Below are 19,740 nucleotides of genomic sequence, written 5' to 3'. Positions count from 1 at the left end.
ATTGGCAATTAGTGGATTGGCCCTAACTCTTTATATATTACTTAATGTCCCATTGATTTTCCAATGTGGGATACATATCCCTTAATACCCCTCCTTGAGATGATGGCTCTTATCGGCCACAAATCTCGGAAACTTTTTTTTTTTTTTAAAGACAGTTATACTCGGTCGAGCGAGTCAATTACGACCTATATACCCGGTCGGGTAGGGTTAATATTAATTAGGGGTTTAACTTATTAGGATCTGGGCTCTGATACCATGTTAGATTCGGGTTTATTATGGGCTTCCAACTCAAAACCAATTGGCAATTAGTGGATTGGCCCTAACTCTTTATATATTACTTAATGTTCCATTGATTTTTCAATGTGGGATACATATCCCTTAATATTAGTGCATAGTTTTCTTGTATGAGGGTTTATGCTTAAGAAGAACCAATATTTGGGAGTTGGGATGAAGGATGCTGCGCTATCAGCTATGCTTATCTTTTTGGGAAGCGCCTGCTACAAAATACAAACCCTCTGGCTCCAGAAGTTGTTCACATTTTGAGATGAGGCTTGTAAGCGTATTTGGTTCCTTGGAGTTCCACATCTGATTCGAACTATTGAATAGCTGCTGATACTGTCTTTGCTAATAAGCGGCATTTAACCACATAATGGAATGGGCCACGTTTGATTGGGCTTGTTTTGTTAACAACGAAGCCCGAGAAAGAAAACCATAGCCCCAACTATTTACTTGCTAATTACGGCTCACCGTCCGCGACTCTAGGGTATCAAGCTTTCCAGCTATCGGCAGACTTCAACATCTACCACATGGCGACGCAAATCAGACGGAAGAAAAAAGTAAATTTCACTGGATCTCACTCACTACATTTATTGTATTTTGAACCGTTTTAGTAACTTTGTTGAGTTATGTAGTTTGTAGCGGACGGTATATTCTACGCCGAATTGAATGAGGTTTTGACAAGAGAGCTTGCAGAAGACGGTTACGTTGGTGCAGAAGTTAGGGTTACAACGACTGAAGAAGTTGTAACTAACATTTCAAAGAAAGAAGAAGCGTCTCCAGCTATGGGAGGTGGCGTGGGCGGTGAGGGAGAAAAGGGTTCTACAAAAACAAAACAGTGAAGGGGGTTTCTTATGAGAATCCTAAACCCTAGCTAGGTTACTTTTGAAACTGTTGCGATATCATATGGTTTGCTTCATCCACAAGGCACTAGTTTTTTTTTCCCTACATTGTCACATTCGATTATTAAATTATTTTTAAATAAGTATTTTTGTTGGATCATACAAGTCTTTTGTGTTATATCTTCCTAGCTAGTTCCAATATTCGTCAGATTATAGTTCATGGAAATCTTCAAGGAGGTTTCGCATGGAGATATCTCTTTCTTACCAACCTTCACCAAACCCTAATCTCTTATTAATACAAAATACGTGGTTCAATTAACAGACTCTAAATCCAAAAAAAAAAGATTTTGCCAAATGGAGCATGTAGAACGAAACAAAAGATGATAAATTAAATAAAAACGTGGCCCCCGGCCCCGAACGTTTCACTCCACAAAGAAATGTCATGAACACAAAAGCCTCTTCTTTTGTCTTCACTTGTTTGTCCGTACCATAATATAATTATAGCAGTTAACCACATTCAATTACTCTACTAATATTTTAGATTAATTTACAGCTGGATAAACAGGAAGAAGCGAGTTGATTTGATTTGGTTAGTTGGTCAAACTCTCAATTTGACCACACAACCCATGTGTTCGGCTTTCTTGGAAGCTAAAGGAAGCATAAACCCATTCAACAATATGACAAAAATAAACAAAGAAAAATAAAGAATGTTCCTACTCATCTAGTTCAAAATACATCGTCAGTTTGTCACAACTTACTAGAATTATTTTGGGAAATCTAATTAGTAGTAAGATAAAGAAGAAGCCTGATGATGAATTAGCTTAAACGAGAAAAACTAAATCTGTTTAGGCAAGAAAGTTAATGTCTCGTTTGATTATACACTTCCAAAAGTTTTTGTTAAACTATAAGTAATCATGGATGTAATTTGAGAACGCTCCACGTTATTTATTTCTTTAATCTTTATACATCCTCTACGCGACGTGGCCGTCTATTGGAATGTTTCCTCGTGCTCAGGGAATGTTTCTTCATATTTTATTTATAAAATTTGCAATATTCAAAGTTCTCGATCAACAAAATTCATGTGATGAAATTTAAATTATCATTAAACGTTGAAAAAATAAACACTCAAGCGAAATATAACATGTGTGTCTACTACTATCCATTAAAGAACACCTTTTTATAAAAAGAGAAAATTTAAACAAAGATCTACCATACATAATAGCCAAAAAAGAAAAAAAGAAAAAAAGAAGTCAAAGTATATGAAGATCCTAGTCATCTAATCGTACGGCTGTGAACAGAGGTGTACATATCACTAAAATAAAATTGCAACATGGAATCACGCACCAAAGCATACTTTTAAAATCGACATTGGAACCGCGTCTTCTTTACTCTTTCTGCAAGATTGTCGTGTGAGAACAGTGAACAGACTCACACTTCAACTCTTAAGCTTCGGTCTCTTCTTCTCTCTTCATCTTTCTTTGGATTCTGTATCCATTTCTGAATCCAGCCAGAGCCAAAAGGTCAGATCCTTGTTTCCCTTTTAACATGTAAAACTAATGGTCTTGTTCTTAAATTAGATCCTAGAGATTTAGTTCTCAGAATCTTGTTGTTTAGTCTTTTATGTATATTATTCTTGTAGGTTTTGGACTATGAATGATCCACGGGTGAGATCGTTCCAGATCAGTCCTGGAGACTTAGAGGCTGCTCAGCTTGATGATCTCATAAGGGAGATAGAGCAGAAGAGCCTCTTTTACCACCAAGAGAAGAAAAAGTCGTTGAGAGCTCGTTATATCTATGGAACCATCTTCTTGATTATAAATCTGTGCGCTTGGTTCATCCGAGACTATGCACAAAAGGCTCTGACCTTGCTTCCACGTAAAGTCATTATCTTTTGGGATCTATCTTATGTTAATTTTGACATCTTTAATGTAGAATCTAATGTTAAAGCAGATGTTAGTAGTTGTGGACCAGAAGGAAGTCATTGTTTCCATACTCTTGGGGTACTCAGAGTGAGTCTTGGATGTTTCGTATCCTGAAAATGAAACTTGTGCTTATAGAATCACAACGCTAAAGTACTTGATACTATACTATTCTTCACAATGTAAGTTGTTTTAGCTGAAAGCAAGCCAATTAAAAAGTATCATTTAATATAATACATAATAAAACGATTATTATCTAATTGGTTTTACAGTAGTCATGAATAAATACAAAAATTGCATTAAAATATGAAAACAACTTATATTTTAAAATAAAAAGTTAAAATAGCTTATATTATAAGACGGAGGAAAGTATAAGCTTGAGTTGTTCTTAGCAATGAAGATATTTTTCCTCATTATGTTCCTCTCAACATGGAACACAATGAAACTCCACCAAGCTCAAAACACTTGGCACTCAGATAACTGGTCCTTCAAGTTTCTCCTGCTGGTTTCAGTCATGGTTGCTACTTTCTTCATACCTCAGCTTTACATCCAAATTTACGGTATGGTCATGTTTCACTATAGTTTCATAACATATTTTTTTTCTATTTGATATGATTGGTTTGATCACAAGAATGATCTTTTCCTTACAGGAGAAATCGCGCGTGTTGGTGCAGGGTAAACTCATCTCATCAAGTTATACTCTTTATAGACAATTATGTTAAAAAGTCACATAGCATTCCTATGGTTTCAGGATATTTCTTGGACTTCAACTAATAAGTGTGATTGAATTCATCACTTGGTGGAATAACTACTGGATGCCTAATAACCAAAGCAAGCAAAGGTAAGCAAGTATCTGTCATTACAAAAGTGTTAAGTTCTATGTGGATATAATATATATAACTGTTGGTTACTATACTGTGTGTTTCTGCAGCTGCTCTTTTGGTTTTGTCATGTCAATAGTTTTCTACATCGGCTCTGTTTGTGGGATCGCGGTGATGTACTACTTCTATGTAGCTTCAACTGCTTGTGCCCTCAATATATTCTTCATCTCATTGACTGTTATTCTTCTAATCATTATGATGGTTATGTCCTTACATTCCAAGGTTACATTTCCTGAGCTTTTCTTGGTGGTAACAAATGCTGATCTCTATGTCTATTTCTGATGGTTTAAGTTTATTTTCATATAAGGTGAAGAGCAGCCTTATGTCATCTGGGATTATGGCTTCCTACATTGTGTTCTTATGTTGGTCTGCCATCAGAAGGTAAAGACCAAAAATCAAAAGCTAATGTCTGTTTGGTTGGTTCTTCATAACATTACTAAAAGTATAAGTTATGTACCAGCGAACCTTCACATACCAAATGCAATGCGCATACCCAAAACGGTCATACCGATTGGATTACAGTACTGGTAAGAGTTTAAATCTTCTTTCTTCTTGCGTTCTTGCTAACTTAGTTACGATCAGTCTCACTTTTTTTTGTAACTCTGTTCAGAGTTTCCTTATAGCTATAGGAGCCATTGTGATGGCAACATTCTCAACCGGGATCGATTCAGAATCGTTCAGCGTAAGTTTAACAATCACATCTCAGCTTGAACATCATGATTTTTTCTGACGCAAACCTAATTACAGTTCCAGTTCCGTAAAGACGAAGCTAAAGAAGAAGATGATATTCCATATAGCTATGGATTCTTCCATCTTGTGTTTTCCTTAGGAGCAATGTACTTTGCTATGTTGTTCATCAGCTGGAACCTCGAGCATTCAGCTCGGAAGTAAGAAACATTCCATATTTCATCTCCACTTTGTTCTCTTTAATTAGGAAGCAATATAATGACTATGAATTAATATTATAATTAAATGTAACGCATAGATGGAGCATGGATGTTGGGTGGACAAGCACATGGGTGAAGATAGTGAATGAGTGGTTTGCCGCAGGGATATACCGTAAGTTAAAACGTGTAACCTAATGGTTTCAGTGTCGTTTATGTCACTTCTTGATCTTACAGAAGCTCTAAATACGAGATATGTATGTTTCTTTATTGATTTTGTATATAGTGTGGAAGTTGATTGCACCTATTGTGAGACAGCCTAGGGTTCATGAGCAACCTCAGCCAACAACAACAGAAGTTAGCAGATAGATAGGTGGAGTGAATTATCACTGTCATTGCTCACTTTTTGAAGTTAATACAGAAACAGTTCCATCTCCATTTTCTAAAAAGCTTTTTTTTTACCAAGTTCATTCACTTTTTTTTACCTTAATGTGATTTCATTAAGAACATAATCCAATGTACAATTTGTGGTGAAGTCAGAACAAAAGAAAATATTTTCTTCGATAATTCAACTAGATATTAAGAGATATATAGATTCTATGATTCTTGAAACTCTGTAATAATTGCATTGTGGATGTATATGTAAGCAAGACATCAAAGAGTAATGACATAAAAAAACAGCTGGATCGATTTCATGAACTTTGTATCATGATGTTTCACTGTTGCAAAAGAATAAGAATCTCGTTGTCTTATTAATACTGATCAATATTCCTTGTCATTTAAATGTTCTGCAACAAAGAAAACAAAACGCATAATCTTCCACATTTAAATTTATCTTTGACGACAGCAACAAATGTGGTTACTAAATTAACGGTTAGAAAATAAAAATATTTAAGAAAGTAAACCTATTTAAAATAGAATCCAGCTTGAGTTATGACTCTTATGAGACACTAAGAGCATCATTGAGATACCATAAAAGATCTCTCATATAATTTTTGGACAATAAAAAAAATGATGGCCATTAATAAATTGACAGCGAGAAAATAAGTTTCTTCCCACATACATATAGTCCCTTGAAGAAGAGACGTCCCTCTCTCTTTCCTTCCTGTTTTGTATTCTTTTTATTTTTTTATTGTTCAGAAACGTTTTGAAAAACTGTTGATGCTCATGCTCTAATGATCATTTTAAGTCTGCCAAAAGGAGCCCAAGCACAAAACTAGAGGTATCCAAGACCATTGTTGACTTTGTTCTGAGACACTAATGAAGTCTTTGAAAATCTGCCAAACGGAGCACAAACATCAATAGAGGCATTCAAGAAACCATTGTTGACTTAGGTCTGAGAAACCTATGAACTATGAAGTCTATAAATCTGTAGAGACATACACAATTCATTAAAAGAAAAATGAAGCTTGTATTTATTTTTCTGTATCTTATACTTTCTTTGCATTTTGGGTCGAGTGAAGCTAAGTGCCACAAAAACACCGTAGCTTTTCAAAACAACCTTACTCTTAGCAAAAGTGTGCTCAAAGTTCATTGCAAATCCAGAGACGATGATCTTGGGGACCATTTCCTGAGATTTCAAGATGCTGCATACAATTTTAGTTTTCATGATCATTTCATTCTGTACACAAGATTCAAATGTATCTTGTCGAAGGGTGCTAATCTTGAATACCATAAGACTTTTCTAGGATATGAAGCAGATAAGTATAGAAGATGTGGCGCGTTATACGCATGGGAAGCACGAGATGATGCTATTTACTTATCAACAAAGGATGAGCCGACAAAGCTCATGTATAGTTGGGATAAAGATTAATGTTCTAACTACTAAGTTCTTTTTTCATCTTACGGGCTAGCTATGTTGCCTCTTTCTTGGTGCTTGAATAAACACCAAAAGCAAAAGAATAAGAATTTCGTTTTCTTATTATTTTTTCTCAATATTTCTCACCATACCACTTGTGTGCCTGGACTAGTGACTAAGTGGGTTTTGTTGCGCTCCTACTTTTCCCGGTAGAGAAAGTGGATTAAACATGTTTCATTTTAAGGTCAAAGACTGGCTCGGGTTGAAAAGTGATATTAAAGCCGAAGGCCAACTTTTTTTCTTGCAATAACAAAAAAGGTATCACCATTAGTAGGTTCCGTAACAAAGGAACAAAACGTAGAAATTTTTCTTTTTAAATTAACATTTAAATTTCTCTTTGAGGATAGCAACAAATGTGGTTACTGAATTTGACGGTTAGGAAATAAAACTATTAAGAAAGTAAATACTCCCTCCGTTAAAGAACATAAATTGTTTTAAAATTATGCACATAGATTAAGAAAATCACTAATTTCTTATATTTTTTGAAACAAAAACATCATTAATTATTTACCTAACCACAATTCAACCAATAGAAAAATAGAAAATATATTATCATTGGTCAAACAACATTAATTATTAATAAATATTACATAGAAAACTGAAAACGACATATAATTTGGAACAAAAAAGTTTTTCTAAAACGGTTTATATTGAAAAACGGAGGAAGTATATTTTAATTACAATCCAGCTCAATTTACGAGACACTAATGAAGTCTTTAAAAGTCTGCCAAATAGAGCACAAACACCAATAGAGGTATCTCAAGAAACCATTGTTGACTTTGGTCTGAGAAACCTATGAATGAAGTCTATAAATCTGTAGAGGCACACACAATTAATTAAAATAAAAATGAAGCTTGTATATATTTTTCTGTATCTTATATTTTCTTTGCATGTTGAGCCGAATGAAGCTAAGTGTCTTAAAAACACCGTAGCTTTTCAAAACAACCTTACACTTAGCCGTAGTATTCTCAAAGTCCATTGCGAATCCAGAGATGATGATCTAGGCGAGCATTCTCTTGAATTTCAAGGCATTGCATACAGTTTTAGTTTTCATGATAATGTCATTCTTTTTACAAGATTCAAATGTATCTTGCGGAAGGGGGCTAATTTTGAATATCATAAAGACTTTGTGGCATATGAAGGAGCTGTGTTTCGTGAATGTGGCCTGTTATACATATGGGAAGCACGAGATGAAGCTATTTACCTTTCAAAAAATGGCGAGCCGATGAAGCTCATGTATATTTGGGATATAGATTAATGGTCTAACTAAAGTTCTTATATCATCTTATAAGATAGCTATGTTGCCTCCGCTTTCTTAGTGTGCTTGAATAAACACCAAAATGGAGTATAAGATGTATGATCTCTATTTGCTTTATGTAAAAGGTGAATGTTCAATAACCAGAAAAAAAAAACACGGCAAGTTAAAGAGTAGGCACGTCCTGGAACAAACCAGTAAATCTTTGAATACCGATCATCTAATCTTGTATGACATGTGACTGTACTTGTTGCAAGATCAAACACACCTAGAGGGATTCAAGACAATCGTTGTTTAGTATTTTATGGAGATTTCCAGTTTCTTGTAGGTTTTGGCTACGAATGATCAACGGGTGAGTTCGTACCAGATAAGTCCTGGTGACTCAGAGGCTCAGCTTGATGATCTCATTAGGGAGATAGAACAGAAGAGTCTCTTTTACTACCAAGAGAAGAAAAAGTCGTTGAGAGCTCGTTATATCTATCGAACCATCTTTTTGATCATAAATCTATGCGCTACGTTCTCATCCGTGACTACGCACAAAATGTAGAGAATGATGAGAGTATAAGATTGGAAGAATTGTATATTGACTCTCATACTGATAAAGCTTATACATGTACAACGTTAAACCTAGTTTTCTTAACTAAATATATACATATCTCAATAACAATATTCACAATTATGTTTTATATCTTCATGATTCTCTATACAAAAGGCGCTGAACTTGCTTCCACGAAAAGTCATCATCCTTTGGGATATATATCTAATGTTAATTTGGAAATATTTAATGTGTAGAATCTAATGTTAAAGCAGATGACCAGAAGGAAGTCATTGTTTCCATACTCTTGGGGTACTCCGGTGAGTCTTGGTTGTTTCGTACGTATCCTGAAAAATGAAACTTGTGATTATAGAATCACAATGCGTAAAATATTGGGCGGTACTATTTTATATAAGTTTAAGTTATCCTTAGCATGAAGATAAACTCCACCAAGCTCAAAACAGTTGACACTCAGATAATTGGACCTTCAAGTTTCTCCTGCTGGTTTCAGCCATGGTTGCTTCTTTCTTCATACCTCAGCTTTACATCCAAATATACGGTACGGTCATGTTTCACTATAGTTTCATAACTTTTTTCTATTTCATATGATTGGTTTGATCACAACAATGATCTTTTATCTTACAAGAGAAATCGTGCGTGTTGGTGCAGGGTAAACTCATCTCCTCAAGTTACACTCTTTATAAACAGTTATGTAAAAGAATCAGCATTTCTATGGTTTCAGGATATTTCTTGGTCTTCAGTTAATAAGTGTTATTGAATTCATCACTTGGTGGAATAACTATTGGATGCCTAATAACCAAAGTAGGCAAAGGTAAGAAAGTATGTATCAGTCATTAATAAAATTTCTTGAGGAGCTGAGTTTACCCTGCACCAAAAGAAAAGATTATTCAATACTTGCTCTTGAAGATTATTCAATACTTGTTCTTGAAGATTATATTCAAAACGTAGAATCATAACTCGAGCTGGATTCTTTCTTTATGACGTTGTTTTTCTCTCCTATGTTGATCGTAATCTGGTTTCGGTGTGACATGTACTAGGCACCCCACCATCTGAATAAGATGAATATTTCAGTGTTAAAAAAAACAAAGAAACAAAATGTAGAATCTTTCTTTTTAAATTAGCTTTTAAATTTCTCTTTGACGACAGCAACAAATGTGGTTACTACATTAACAAATTAGAAAATAAAAGTATTAAGAAATTAAGTAAACCTATTTAAAGTAGAATCCAGCTCGAGTTATGAGACACTAATGAAGTCTTTCAAAGTCTGCCAAATGGAGCACAAACACCAAAACGAGAGGTATCCAAGAAACCATAGGTAACGTTTGGTTAGAGAAACCTATGAAGTCTATATATGTAGAGACATACACAAATAAGTATATCTGAACCCTCTCAAGTCATTTGTGTGTTTTTTAAAATGAATCTTGTATTTATATGTATCTTTTATTTTCTTTGCACTTTGAGGCGTATGAAGCTAGGTGCCATAAAACACTGTAGCTTTTCAAAACAACCTTACTCTTAGCCGTACTATATCAAAGTGCATTGCAAATCCAGAAACGATGATCTAGGCCAGGGTCGTGCCTGAATAAAAGCTGATAAAGCATATGTTTGAGGGCCGGTGAAGATATTTATTTTAAAGGGCCAAGATTTTCAGAAATCTTATATAGCTTAACCGGTTGTATCATTGGCTTGGGTATATACGTACCTGGGTTCGACGCCTCACAGCTTCTTTTTCTTAGAATTTTTACAGATTATTTAAAAGAAATGGGCCAAAAAAATATTTATGCTTCAGGGCCAATATATCTCAGGCACGGCCCTGATCTAGGCTCTGAGCTTTCATGACGTTGCATACAATTTTAGTTTTCATGATCACTTCATTCAGATTTCAAGATTCAAATGTGTCTTGTGGAAAGGGGCTAATCTTGAATATCATAAAAACTTTACAGGATTCGAAGCAGATAAGTATATAAGATATGGCCCGTTAATCCGTTATACACATAGGAAACACGAGATGATGCCATTTATGTATCAACGAAGGATGAGACGATAAAGCTCATGTATAGTTGGGACAAAGATTAGTGTTCTAACTACTAAGTTCTTATTTCATCGTATGAGCTAGCTATGTTGCCTCTTTCTTGGTGCTTGAATAAACACCAAAATTGCAAAAGCATAAGAATTTCGATCGTTTGTTATTTTTTCTCAATATTTCTCACCATACCGCAGGGGTGTGCGTGGACTAGCAGTTGTGTTATGCTCCTACTTTGAGTCCCGGTCGAAAGGTGATTTCAAAGCCGAAGGCCCAACTCTTTTTGCAATAACAAAAAAATGAAAAGTAAATCTCACTTTTAATAGGTTCTGTAACGAAGAAACAAAACGTAGAATCTGTTATGGATAGTTATATACCCAAAAGATTATGTTCTCGAAAGTTCTTAAACCTAGCTTTGTATCTATATATATACAGGGGCGGATGTACATAGGTGACTACGGGGGCACGTGCCCCCCACTATTTAAAAAAAATAATTATATGTATATTAATTAAATATAGTTATGTAATAATTGGTCAAGAAACAAAGCTTTATATTTTCAGCTTAAACAATCTATAACACATTATTATATGACATAAATCTATTGTAGCCCAAAATAAATATAAGTTCAGTTTTAAAAAGTTCAATCAAAAGCTAAAGGAAATAATAATGAAGTTGAAATCTACTTAATTACACTACACCCAGAACTAACTACACCCACGTTTTTCTATATCTTTTCCCTAATCACAAAAATTTAAACACCGCAGACAAAAAGATTAACGAGTTCAAGAGAGAAACTAAAAGGTAAAAGTTTAACCGTAAAACTAAATGAAATTTTGATTTATGTGATTTAAGTAATAAGAAATTATGAGAACGTAGAAACTATAGTAATGTACTAAATTTTTTTTCATAGAAAATTTTAATGGAAAATATTTCAAGCCTAAATTTTTTTTTTTTTGCATTTACGTCTGAAAACTCTAAAGATGATTTGTCATCTCAAAAAAAAAACTCTAGAAATGATTTAAAAAATTTATCTAGTGATCCTGGAAATAGAAAAATAATAAATGGATATCCAAAATATGAAATATCCTAAGATAATTTTGTAAGGAATTTTTTTAGTAATGAAACATTTTTTTTTATTTTAAATGAGTTGATTAGAATTTTGTGCCCCCAATTAATAATAGTTCTACATCCGCCACTGTATATATATGTACCTAGGGCCGGTCCTGACCTTTTAGGTAAAGCTAGGGTGTTAGGTGCCAAATTATAATATGGATTTAAGGGCATCCCAGTTAACTAAAGTCTAATGTAGTCTAGTGGTTATGCACCACTTCGTTGTCTATAGAGTGCCGGCTTTGACTCCAGAATCTAAATACACAAAAATAGCCAACAAGTCTTTGACTAAAACCTTTTGCCCATGAAGAAGTCTCCGGGTTTTTTCATAGATGTCATCAACTCCAAAACATCATTAGTCAACATCTCCAGAACATCATTACTCATCATCTCCGTGTTTTTTGATTAGAATCTTTCTTTCTAAATTAACATTTTGGATTCGAATATGTTACGAACCGCCCCACCCCGCACCGCAGTTAACAGTAACAAAAATCTCTACATATACAATATATCTATACGTTTTTATAACTGTTAAAACTGCACCGCAGTTAAACCGCTTGTCCCGCACCGCCCAAACCGCAGTTACCATTCGGAGCCTTAAATTTCTTTTTGACAACAGCAACCAATGTGGTTGCATTTGACGGTTACAAGATAAAATATTAAGAAAGTAAATCAAATGGAGCACAAACACTAATAGAAGTATCCAAGAAACCATTGTTGACTTTGGTCTGAGACACTAATGAAGTCTTTGAAAGTCTGCCAAATGGAGCACAAACACCAAAAGAGGTATCCAAGAAACCATTGTTGAATTCGGTCTGAGAAACCTATGAACTATGAAGTCTATAAATCTGTCGGGACTTACATACACACAATTAACTACAAGAAAAATGAAACTTGCATTTATTTTTCTGTATCTTATATTTTCTTTGAATGTTGAGTCGAATGTAGAAAAGTGTCATAAAAACATGGTAGCTATCCAAAACAACCTTACACTTAGCCGTAGTATTCTCAAAGTCCATTGTGTATCCAAAGACGATGATCTAGGCGACCATTTTCTGAGATTTCAAGACGTTGCATACAATTTTAGTTTTCATGATAGTCTTCTTATTACAAGATTCAAATGTACCTTGTGGAAAGGGGCTAATCTTGAATATCATCAAAACTTTACGGCATATCAAGGAGGTGCGTATCTTAAATGTGGCAAATTTAACTCATGGGACGCACGGGATGATGGTATTTACTTTTCAAGAAACCGCGAGCCGATGAAGCTCATGTATATTTGGGATAAATATTAATGTTCTAACTAAAGTTCTTATTTCATCTTATGAGATAGCTATGTTGCCTCCCCTTTCTTGGTGAGCTTGAATAAAATGGATTTATAAGAAGTATGATCTCTATTTGCTTTATGTAAAAGGTAGACGTAAAGCTTGTACATCTTCACAAGCCATATCTTCACATTGTGTGCATGTAATACTCCACCGCTCAGCATCATCATTTGCTATTTTCTTGTATGAGATCGATATTATAGATCTGTTTGATAGCCCAGGCAACTACGAAATCTCCATTTCTCTCGTTTATACACAAAACAGCTGTCTTTGAGAACCTGAAATCGTCCTAAGTCAAAAGAAACTTGGTGCCGTAGAGCTCAAGAGAGTATCAAAATACGTCCTAGTTAGCCTTAACTTATATTATATATGTATTTTGAGAATCCAATGGTGAGAACCCATCATTGAGGTTGCTCTTAAACACCAAACAATCCGATAAAAGAAAACTATGAATCTCAATTAATAAACAGTAAGCAAGAAATATAAAAAACAATACAGAAGAAAAAAAATAGTTAATTTGATCCAATTATAACTCACGAAGACTAGGAATAAACCACCTAGCGTAACTGAAGTTACGATTCAAGTTAACATATTGGCCCATTCCCAACTCTTGAGTCGAAACATCGCCCCAATAAACATACTTATCTTTGCTGTAATAAATACTAGATTTTGACCCGCGCAGGCGCGCGGATGTACATTTTGAAAAATATGTTGATATTTGTTTTTCATGTAATTATTAAGGTTTTACAAAATGAATCCAAAGAACAGAACCGATACCGATCCGAAAATATAGTACCAAACCCGAACATAAATTGATTAAATATTCGAATTATTCAAAATTTTGTTATTTAGAGAACCAAATCTGATCCGAACCAAAGTATTCGGGTACCCGAATTTATCTAAAAATAGATTTATATACTTATATATATATTAATTATTTTTAGATTTAACGTATATAAAACATTAAGAATGATACTTTTAAATTGGTTTAAATACTTGAATATATATATATAGATAGTCAAAAGTAAATATCTGCAATAGTTAAAGTATACTCAAATCACCAAAAATACTTAAAATAATTATTGATTCCGTATCCAAAATTTTAAATCAAACCAATTGATATGTTAAGTTTAGGTATTCTGACATATGTTATTCAAATTTATAGGTAATATATTATTTTATTTATAGATTTTGAGAAATTTAAAATAGATAATGATTTAAAACTTTAAAAATAATTTAAATGGGTTATCCAAACGCGAACCAAACCCGCAAAGATCCAAATCAAACTCAAACCAAAATTTAGAAACATCCTAACAGGGCTTAAATCTTTGACTCCGAAAACCCGAAACACAAACCGATCAGAACCAAACCCGTATGGGTGCCCGAAATCTCATCCCTATTCATTATTATTTATATCGTATACTGTCATCATATAATTAATTGTATTTTATACGTACCATCATATAAGTAATCATATAATTAATAGTATTTTATACGTGCCATCATATAAATAATTACATATATTATATTTATAAAACTTAATAGGAAATATAAAAACGATAATTTGAGTTGGTATTTCAAATTGGGCTTTGTATTGTATTTTTATTATATATATTGACAACATTTTTGTATAATGGTTATTGAAAAATAGTTTAGTAAAAATCCATTTTTGAATATATGTATTAGTTTTTAATCAACTTTAAATTATTATTTTGATTTGAAATATGTGTATAAAGTTTAATTTTGTTTTATGGTTAGTTTAGAAAAGAAAAAGTTTTAGGCGATTAGATTGACCCGTTTTCGTATATTTTAAATCTCGCCCAGATAGATAGTTTTTTATAATATGATGGACTTTTAATTTTTCTTAAAAACATAAGCCCAATACTTTTTTTTTTCTTAATACTACTATCCTTGTTTCCAAACAAAATTAATTTTTTTTTAAAAGACTACAATTTATGTTTCCAAACACTCCAAATGTTTTTAATAGTCCTATTCAAGTCTCCAAACACCCCAATTTTGTACTTGAGTTTTAATAAGATAGATAGTTTGGTTTAGTCCCATTAACTGCTGGTACAGTCACACCTAGATCCATGATCCAAGCTTCTCCCTCTAATGACTCCACAGTATCCCAACTTGTCTGTGACAACCCGCCCCGTGGGACTACCCGTCCATGGACCCCAGGCTCACAGCGCTGCAGCGCACCGACCCCAACCCCTCTATTATGAGTTCTCTCTAACTCCATAATTAGGTTGTTGGTGAGCCTCGAACCCAGGACCTCACCCTTTAACAGCATTCCCACAGGACAAGCTGTCACCAATTGATCTGCAGATCAATTGGTGACAGCTTGTCCTGTGGGAATGCTGTTAAAGGGTGAGGTCCTGGGTTCGAGGCTCACCAACAACCTAATTATGGAGTTAGAGAGAACTTATAATAGAGGGGTTGGGGTCGGTGCGCTGCAGCGCTGTGAGCCTGGGGTCCATGGACGGGTAGTCCCACGGGGCGGGTTGTCACATTGTCCCTTCTGAATCACTCTTAAAAATCTTCAAAATTTTATTTAACCGATTCTTAACCATCAAAACATGGTCGGAGACTGTAACTCCAATCCTAACTCGCCACGGTCTGTCATTCGTAAATGGTTGATGCTCAACGTTAGTCGGTAACGCTAAAGGGAGTTCTTGAGAAAAGTCCAAGATTCTGATTTGGTTTTGACGGCTTAGAACGTAAAGCTTGTTGTCTTTGTAGGCAATATCTTGACATCCATGTAGATTCTCAAGGCCTTCCCGTGTAGGTATCTCTCTCCAGAAATCGAACCCACTCCTAGCGTACATCATATACCAGAGACCTATCGACCAGACGACTAAGTAACGTTTGGTTCTCTCGTCCACCCATAAAACCGCGTTTGTCTTGTTTACAGCGTTTCTTGTGGTTACTGACGATTTATTTATTACGAAGTTGGTGTCTCGGCGGCGTCTCTCAACACATAGCCTTCCTTTGTGCGACTCAAACGGCGGAAGTTTGATTCTCTCGCGTGTGAAAACATTCAAAACGTATAAACTTGAACGTAGGTCTAACATTAAGAGCCAGCCTCCGCAAGTTGCGATGCACCGGTGCGTACCAAAGTCATTGCCGAGATTGTGCAATCTGTAAAACTTACATTTACCGGTGAGTCCAGAAGTGCAACAGTCCGACACTAGACAAGAACCGCACTTTGATCTTCCGTCAGGGAAGATTATCGCCCACGGAGACTTTTCCTGTACTGAAGTGATTCGTTTGCAAACTGCGTACCAATCCTTGCAAACGGTTCGAGCTCTAACATAAGTAATGATGTCCAAACCCTCCAGAATCAATTGTAGAACGTCATCGTGAAGCTCCGACCAGTTTACCATGTTCGACATTGAGGCTTGCCTCGACGAGTTCGTAAATCATGTTTTATAATGATTGTTAAAGTTCCTTGTCCAAAGAATGTTAGGAAACGTTAGAAAAGTTTTACTTTTACCACTCCTTGTCAAACTATGTTTCACTATATAGTAATTATCCATGGGTATTATTTTTTAATGTATAAAAATATTGCCAGACTTGGGCAAAAACCTAAAAGCCGACCACGAACAGAAAACACACAAGTCCGTATGCAATCCGAGCTATGCAATTCGAGTTGTAAAAATATTGGAATGGATTATGTAATATGGTATAAAATATACATGTTGGACAACCAGAATTATTATTAAGTGAACTTGAATGGATAATCCAAAAAATTTGAAGATCTGAATTAACCTAAAAAACTCTTAAAACCTTAGGTCCAAAATTCTGAATTAACAATGGTCCAAAATACTTGTTCTCAAGTAATGAAGTTTAGAAGCACAACCCCCAAACTAGAGGTATCCAAGAAACCATAGTTGACTTTGGTCTGAAACAGTAATGAAGTCTTTGAAAATCTGCCAAATGGAGCACAAACACCAGTAGAGGCATCCAAGAAACCATTGTTGACTTTGGTCTGAGAAACCTATGAACTGCGAAGTCTATAAATCTGTAGAGACATACAATTAGTTAAAAGAAAAATGAATCTTTCATTTATTTTTCTGTATCTTATATTTACTTTGCATGTTGAGTCGAATGAAGTTCAGTGTCATAAAAACACCGTAGCTGTTCAAAACAACCTTACACTTAGCCGTAGTATTCTCAAAGTCCATTGCGAATCCAGAGACGATGATCTAGGCGAGCATTTTCTGAGATTTCAAGACGCTGCATACACTTTCAGTTTTCATGACAATTTGGTTATTCAGACAAGATTCAAATGTATCTTGTGGAAGGGGGCTAATCTTGAATATCATAAAACTTTTATGGCATATGAAGAAGGTGCGTTTCGTAAATGTGGCCTGTTATACTCATGGGAAGCAAAAGATGATGGTATTTATTTATCAAAAAACGGTGAGCCGATGAAGCTCTTGTACTATTGGGATATATAAAAATTCAAGTTCTGTTATTCTAGCTACTAAGTTTTATATCATCTTGCGAGATAGCTATGTTTCCTCTTTCTTGGTGCTTGAATAAACAATGGATTATAAATATGCTATCTTTCGAATTATCTGGTTATAAATCATGTTTGTAACTTTTTTTTTTTAAATATGTATACAATAATCATGTTTGAATAGGCACCAAGATGGATTATAAGATTTTAAGAAGTATGTATCTCCTCGTTGTAAAATAAAGACACAGATCTAATTCGTGAGAGGTGTATCACACAGATGGATCTTTTCTTGGATATTTAAATGCGCTGTAAACAATAGGTCCATTCTATTTGGCCATATATAGAACTAATAATTTTGCATTCGAGCAGAATGGATCCCTGGTTTGAACCAACATGGCAACTCTTTCTCTAATAAAAACCATTGGACCACCACAATGTGGTTGATTGAATCACTCTTGACTCCTCTATCTTTGACGGATCCTCTTATTGTAACTCCATGACCAAAAATCAACATCTCGTTTCCCAAAGAGAGCCCGCGCGCCCTGGATTATGTATCACAGACTTGCAAAGACTTGTGCCATGTATTATTATGCATCCACGGGTATTATTATTTTTTAATGTTTAAAAATATTGCTAGGCTTGGGCGAAAACACGAACAAAAAAATATCGAATTATGCAAGATAGTATAAAATATACATGTTGGAAAACCCGGATTGTTATCAACCGGACTTGAATGGGTAAATCCAAAAAAATTGAAGATCTGAATTGACTGAAAAACTTTTAATATCTGGAAAACGATTAGTTTGAAAACTTAGATCCAAAAATCTGAATTAATATCCGAAATAATTATTCAAAATCTAAATAAGGATTGCAAATGCTCAATTTCATGTTTAGTTGATATGATATCTAAAAATTCTGAATCCAAACTGAACTCGAAATAAGTTTGGATCCAAAATAGATCTTAGACAGAGTTATAAATATATCTAAAACTGAAATATAGTTAACTGAACCCGACCCAAACATATAAGAACCTAAGAGGATGAATCCGAACGCTATGGCTTAGATATTGCTGATCTTTTGGACTTCTAGAAACGATGTACTTTTGCTAATATATGACCAAATGTTAAACAACTCATAATAAACATACGTCGTCGTCATCATATTAAGCAAGAAATAAAAGATGGATACTAGTTTTCAAGTAATGAAGTTTAGAAATTTGCAGGACTATCATCGAGTTGCTTCTCATCTTCAATCTCAACTTCAAGAATCTCAGGGATCCTCTGTTTCAAGTAGTTTCCGATACGAGCTAGAACCATTGCACGTGTGTGCCAAAACTTGCCTCGTAGACTTATCTTAACGAACGGTCCGTCTAGTTCCACTAACTCGACTTGTCCTGTTATCCCAACTGATAAATCGAAGAGTTGTGCAAGCTGGTATTATTACAAAACCGGTTCTTAGATTGAATACTTGGTATTGTAAACCGGTTCAAAATCTCTCCCGTACCAAATCAAGAACTATGGAAACGGTAAGAGAAAAAAGAATAGCGTACCTCGACGCGAGCTTCGGATAGGACCAGACGGATATTATCCTCCGTTAAGTCCAGTGGCGGAAGTGAAACTCCGCCGCCGGAAACTGCCTTCACCGTCGTTAGTGTTCTTGCTCTTGGTGTCTCCGCTAAGATCATTCCTTCATACGTCAGCTTTGTCATTCTAACATATCTGAACCGTAGAGCAAGTACACTCCGGTTAACTGCTGACTGTCCGGTTTCACGTGATGCAAAATCCGGCGGAGGAGCACGGTGGTGGTACGGAAACGCCACCACTTCCATGGCCAACTGTATGCAAATCTCGTCTTACTGGTAAGGACTTGTGGTTTTTGATAAGTTGAAGGTGACGTGGCGAAACGTCAACCGTGTGTTTTCACTTCAATCAAGATCAACAATATGGGCTTGTTGGTTACAAAAACTTTATGGGCCGTAGGGTAGTTGTTTAAAAGCCCATAAAGAAAAATAGAATCTGTAGATAAATGGTGGTGTCATCATTGACAATTCACGTGGATACAACTTGCAAGCTTACAATTGGTGAACTGGAAAAAATGGGAGATGAGGTGACATGGACATGTGTGGGCCTTCATTATCCACCCCCTCTTCCGTTTACACGCGCTTGTGCGAATCCTACAAAGAGACGTACGATAGCGTACACGTGAATATATGAAACGTGTGTATCAATGTAAGAATATACGCACATAAGGGAAATCGGCTAATTCCTACATCAACAAGGATCAACGGTCCCGATCAGTACATAAACATGTTACCTGTGCGAAAACATACATCAACTAGTACAAAA

The 19,740-nt window shown here is 35.0% G+C and overlaps 3 protein-coding genes across 4 annotated transcripts; 1 reads left to right on the top strand and 2 right to left on the bottom strand.

The window, feature by feature from the left end:
• The first annotated feature begins 2,303 nt into the window (after positions 1–2,303).
• Positions 2,304–8,035, top strand: LOC106450142 (probable serine incorporator). 2 transcript variants are annotated; one of them, XM_013891796.3, is made up of 13 exons: positions 2,305–2,638; positions 2,758–2,993; positions 3,069–3,145; positions 3,438–3,597; positions 3,688–3,712; positions 3,789–3,878; positions 3,969–4,140; positions 4,226–4,299; positions 4,379–4,445; positions 4,529–4,600; positions 4,666–4,805; positions 4,904–4,977; positions 5,089–8,035. In XM_013891796.3, the coding sequence occupies exons 2-13, from the start codon at positions 2,768–2,770 to the stop codon at positions 5,169–5,171; spliced, it is 1,260 nt and encodes a 419-aa protein (XP_013747250.2). In that variant the 5' UTR covers positions 2,305–2,638; positions 2,758–2,767; the 3' UTR covers positions 5,172–8,035. The 2 variants fall into 2 exon arrangements, with proteins under 2 accessions (XP_013747249.2, XP_013747250.2); XM_013891795.3 differs by having other exon boundaries at positions 2,304–2,638; positions 2,758–3,145.
• A 6,924-nt stretch (positions 8,036–14,959) lies between these two features.
• LOC111213113 (putative F-box protein At4g22180) lies at positions 14,960–18,233 on the bottom strand. The gene is made up of 2 exons (XM_048778214.1): positions 15,501–18,233; positions 14,960–15,211 (listed from the first exon to the last, which is right to left on the bottom strand). The coding sequence occupies exons 1-2, from the start codon at positions 16,323–16,325 to the stop codon at positions 14,960–14,962; spliced, it is 1,077 nt and encodes a 358-aa protein (XP_048634171.1). The 5' UTR covers positions 16,326–18,233.
• A 245-nt stretch (positions 18,234–18,478) lies between these two features.
• On the bottom strand, positions 18,479–19,289 carry LOC106450141. The gene is made up of 2 exons (XM_013891793.2): positions 18,945–19,289; positions 18,479–18,825 (listed from the first exon to the last, which is right to left on the bottom strand). Exons 1-2 carry the CDS (start codon positions 19,221–19,223, stop codon positions 18,604–18,606), a joined length of 501 nt encoding a protein of 166 aa, XP_013747247.2. The 5' UTR covers positions 19,224–19,289; the 3' UTR covers positions 18,479–18,603.
• Between the last annotated feature and the right edge of the window lie 451 nt (positions 19,290–19,740).

This window comes from Brassica napus, chromosome A4 (assembly GCF_020379485.1).
Source record: "Brassica napus cultivar Da-Ae chromosome A4, Da-Ae, whole genome shotgun sequence".
NCBI classification, from domain to species: domain Eukaryota; kingdom Viridiplantae; phylum Streptophyta; class Magnoliopsida; order Brassicales; family Brassicaceae; genus Brassica; species Brassica napus.
Note: the sequence above shows the minus strand (reverse complement) of the source record. Positions and strands in the feature narration are given on the sequence as shown.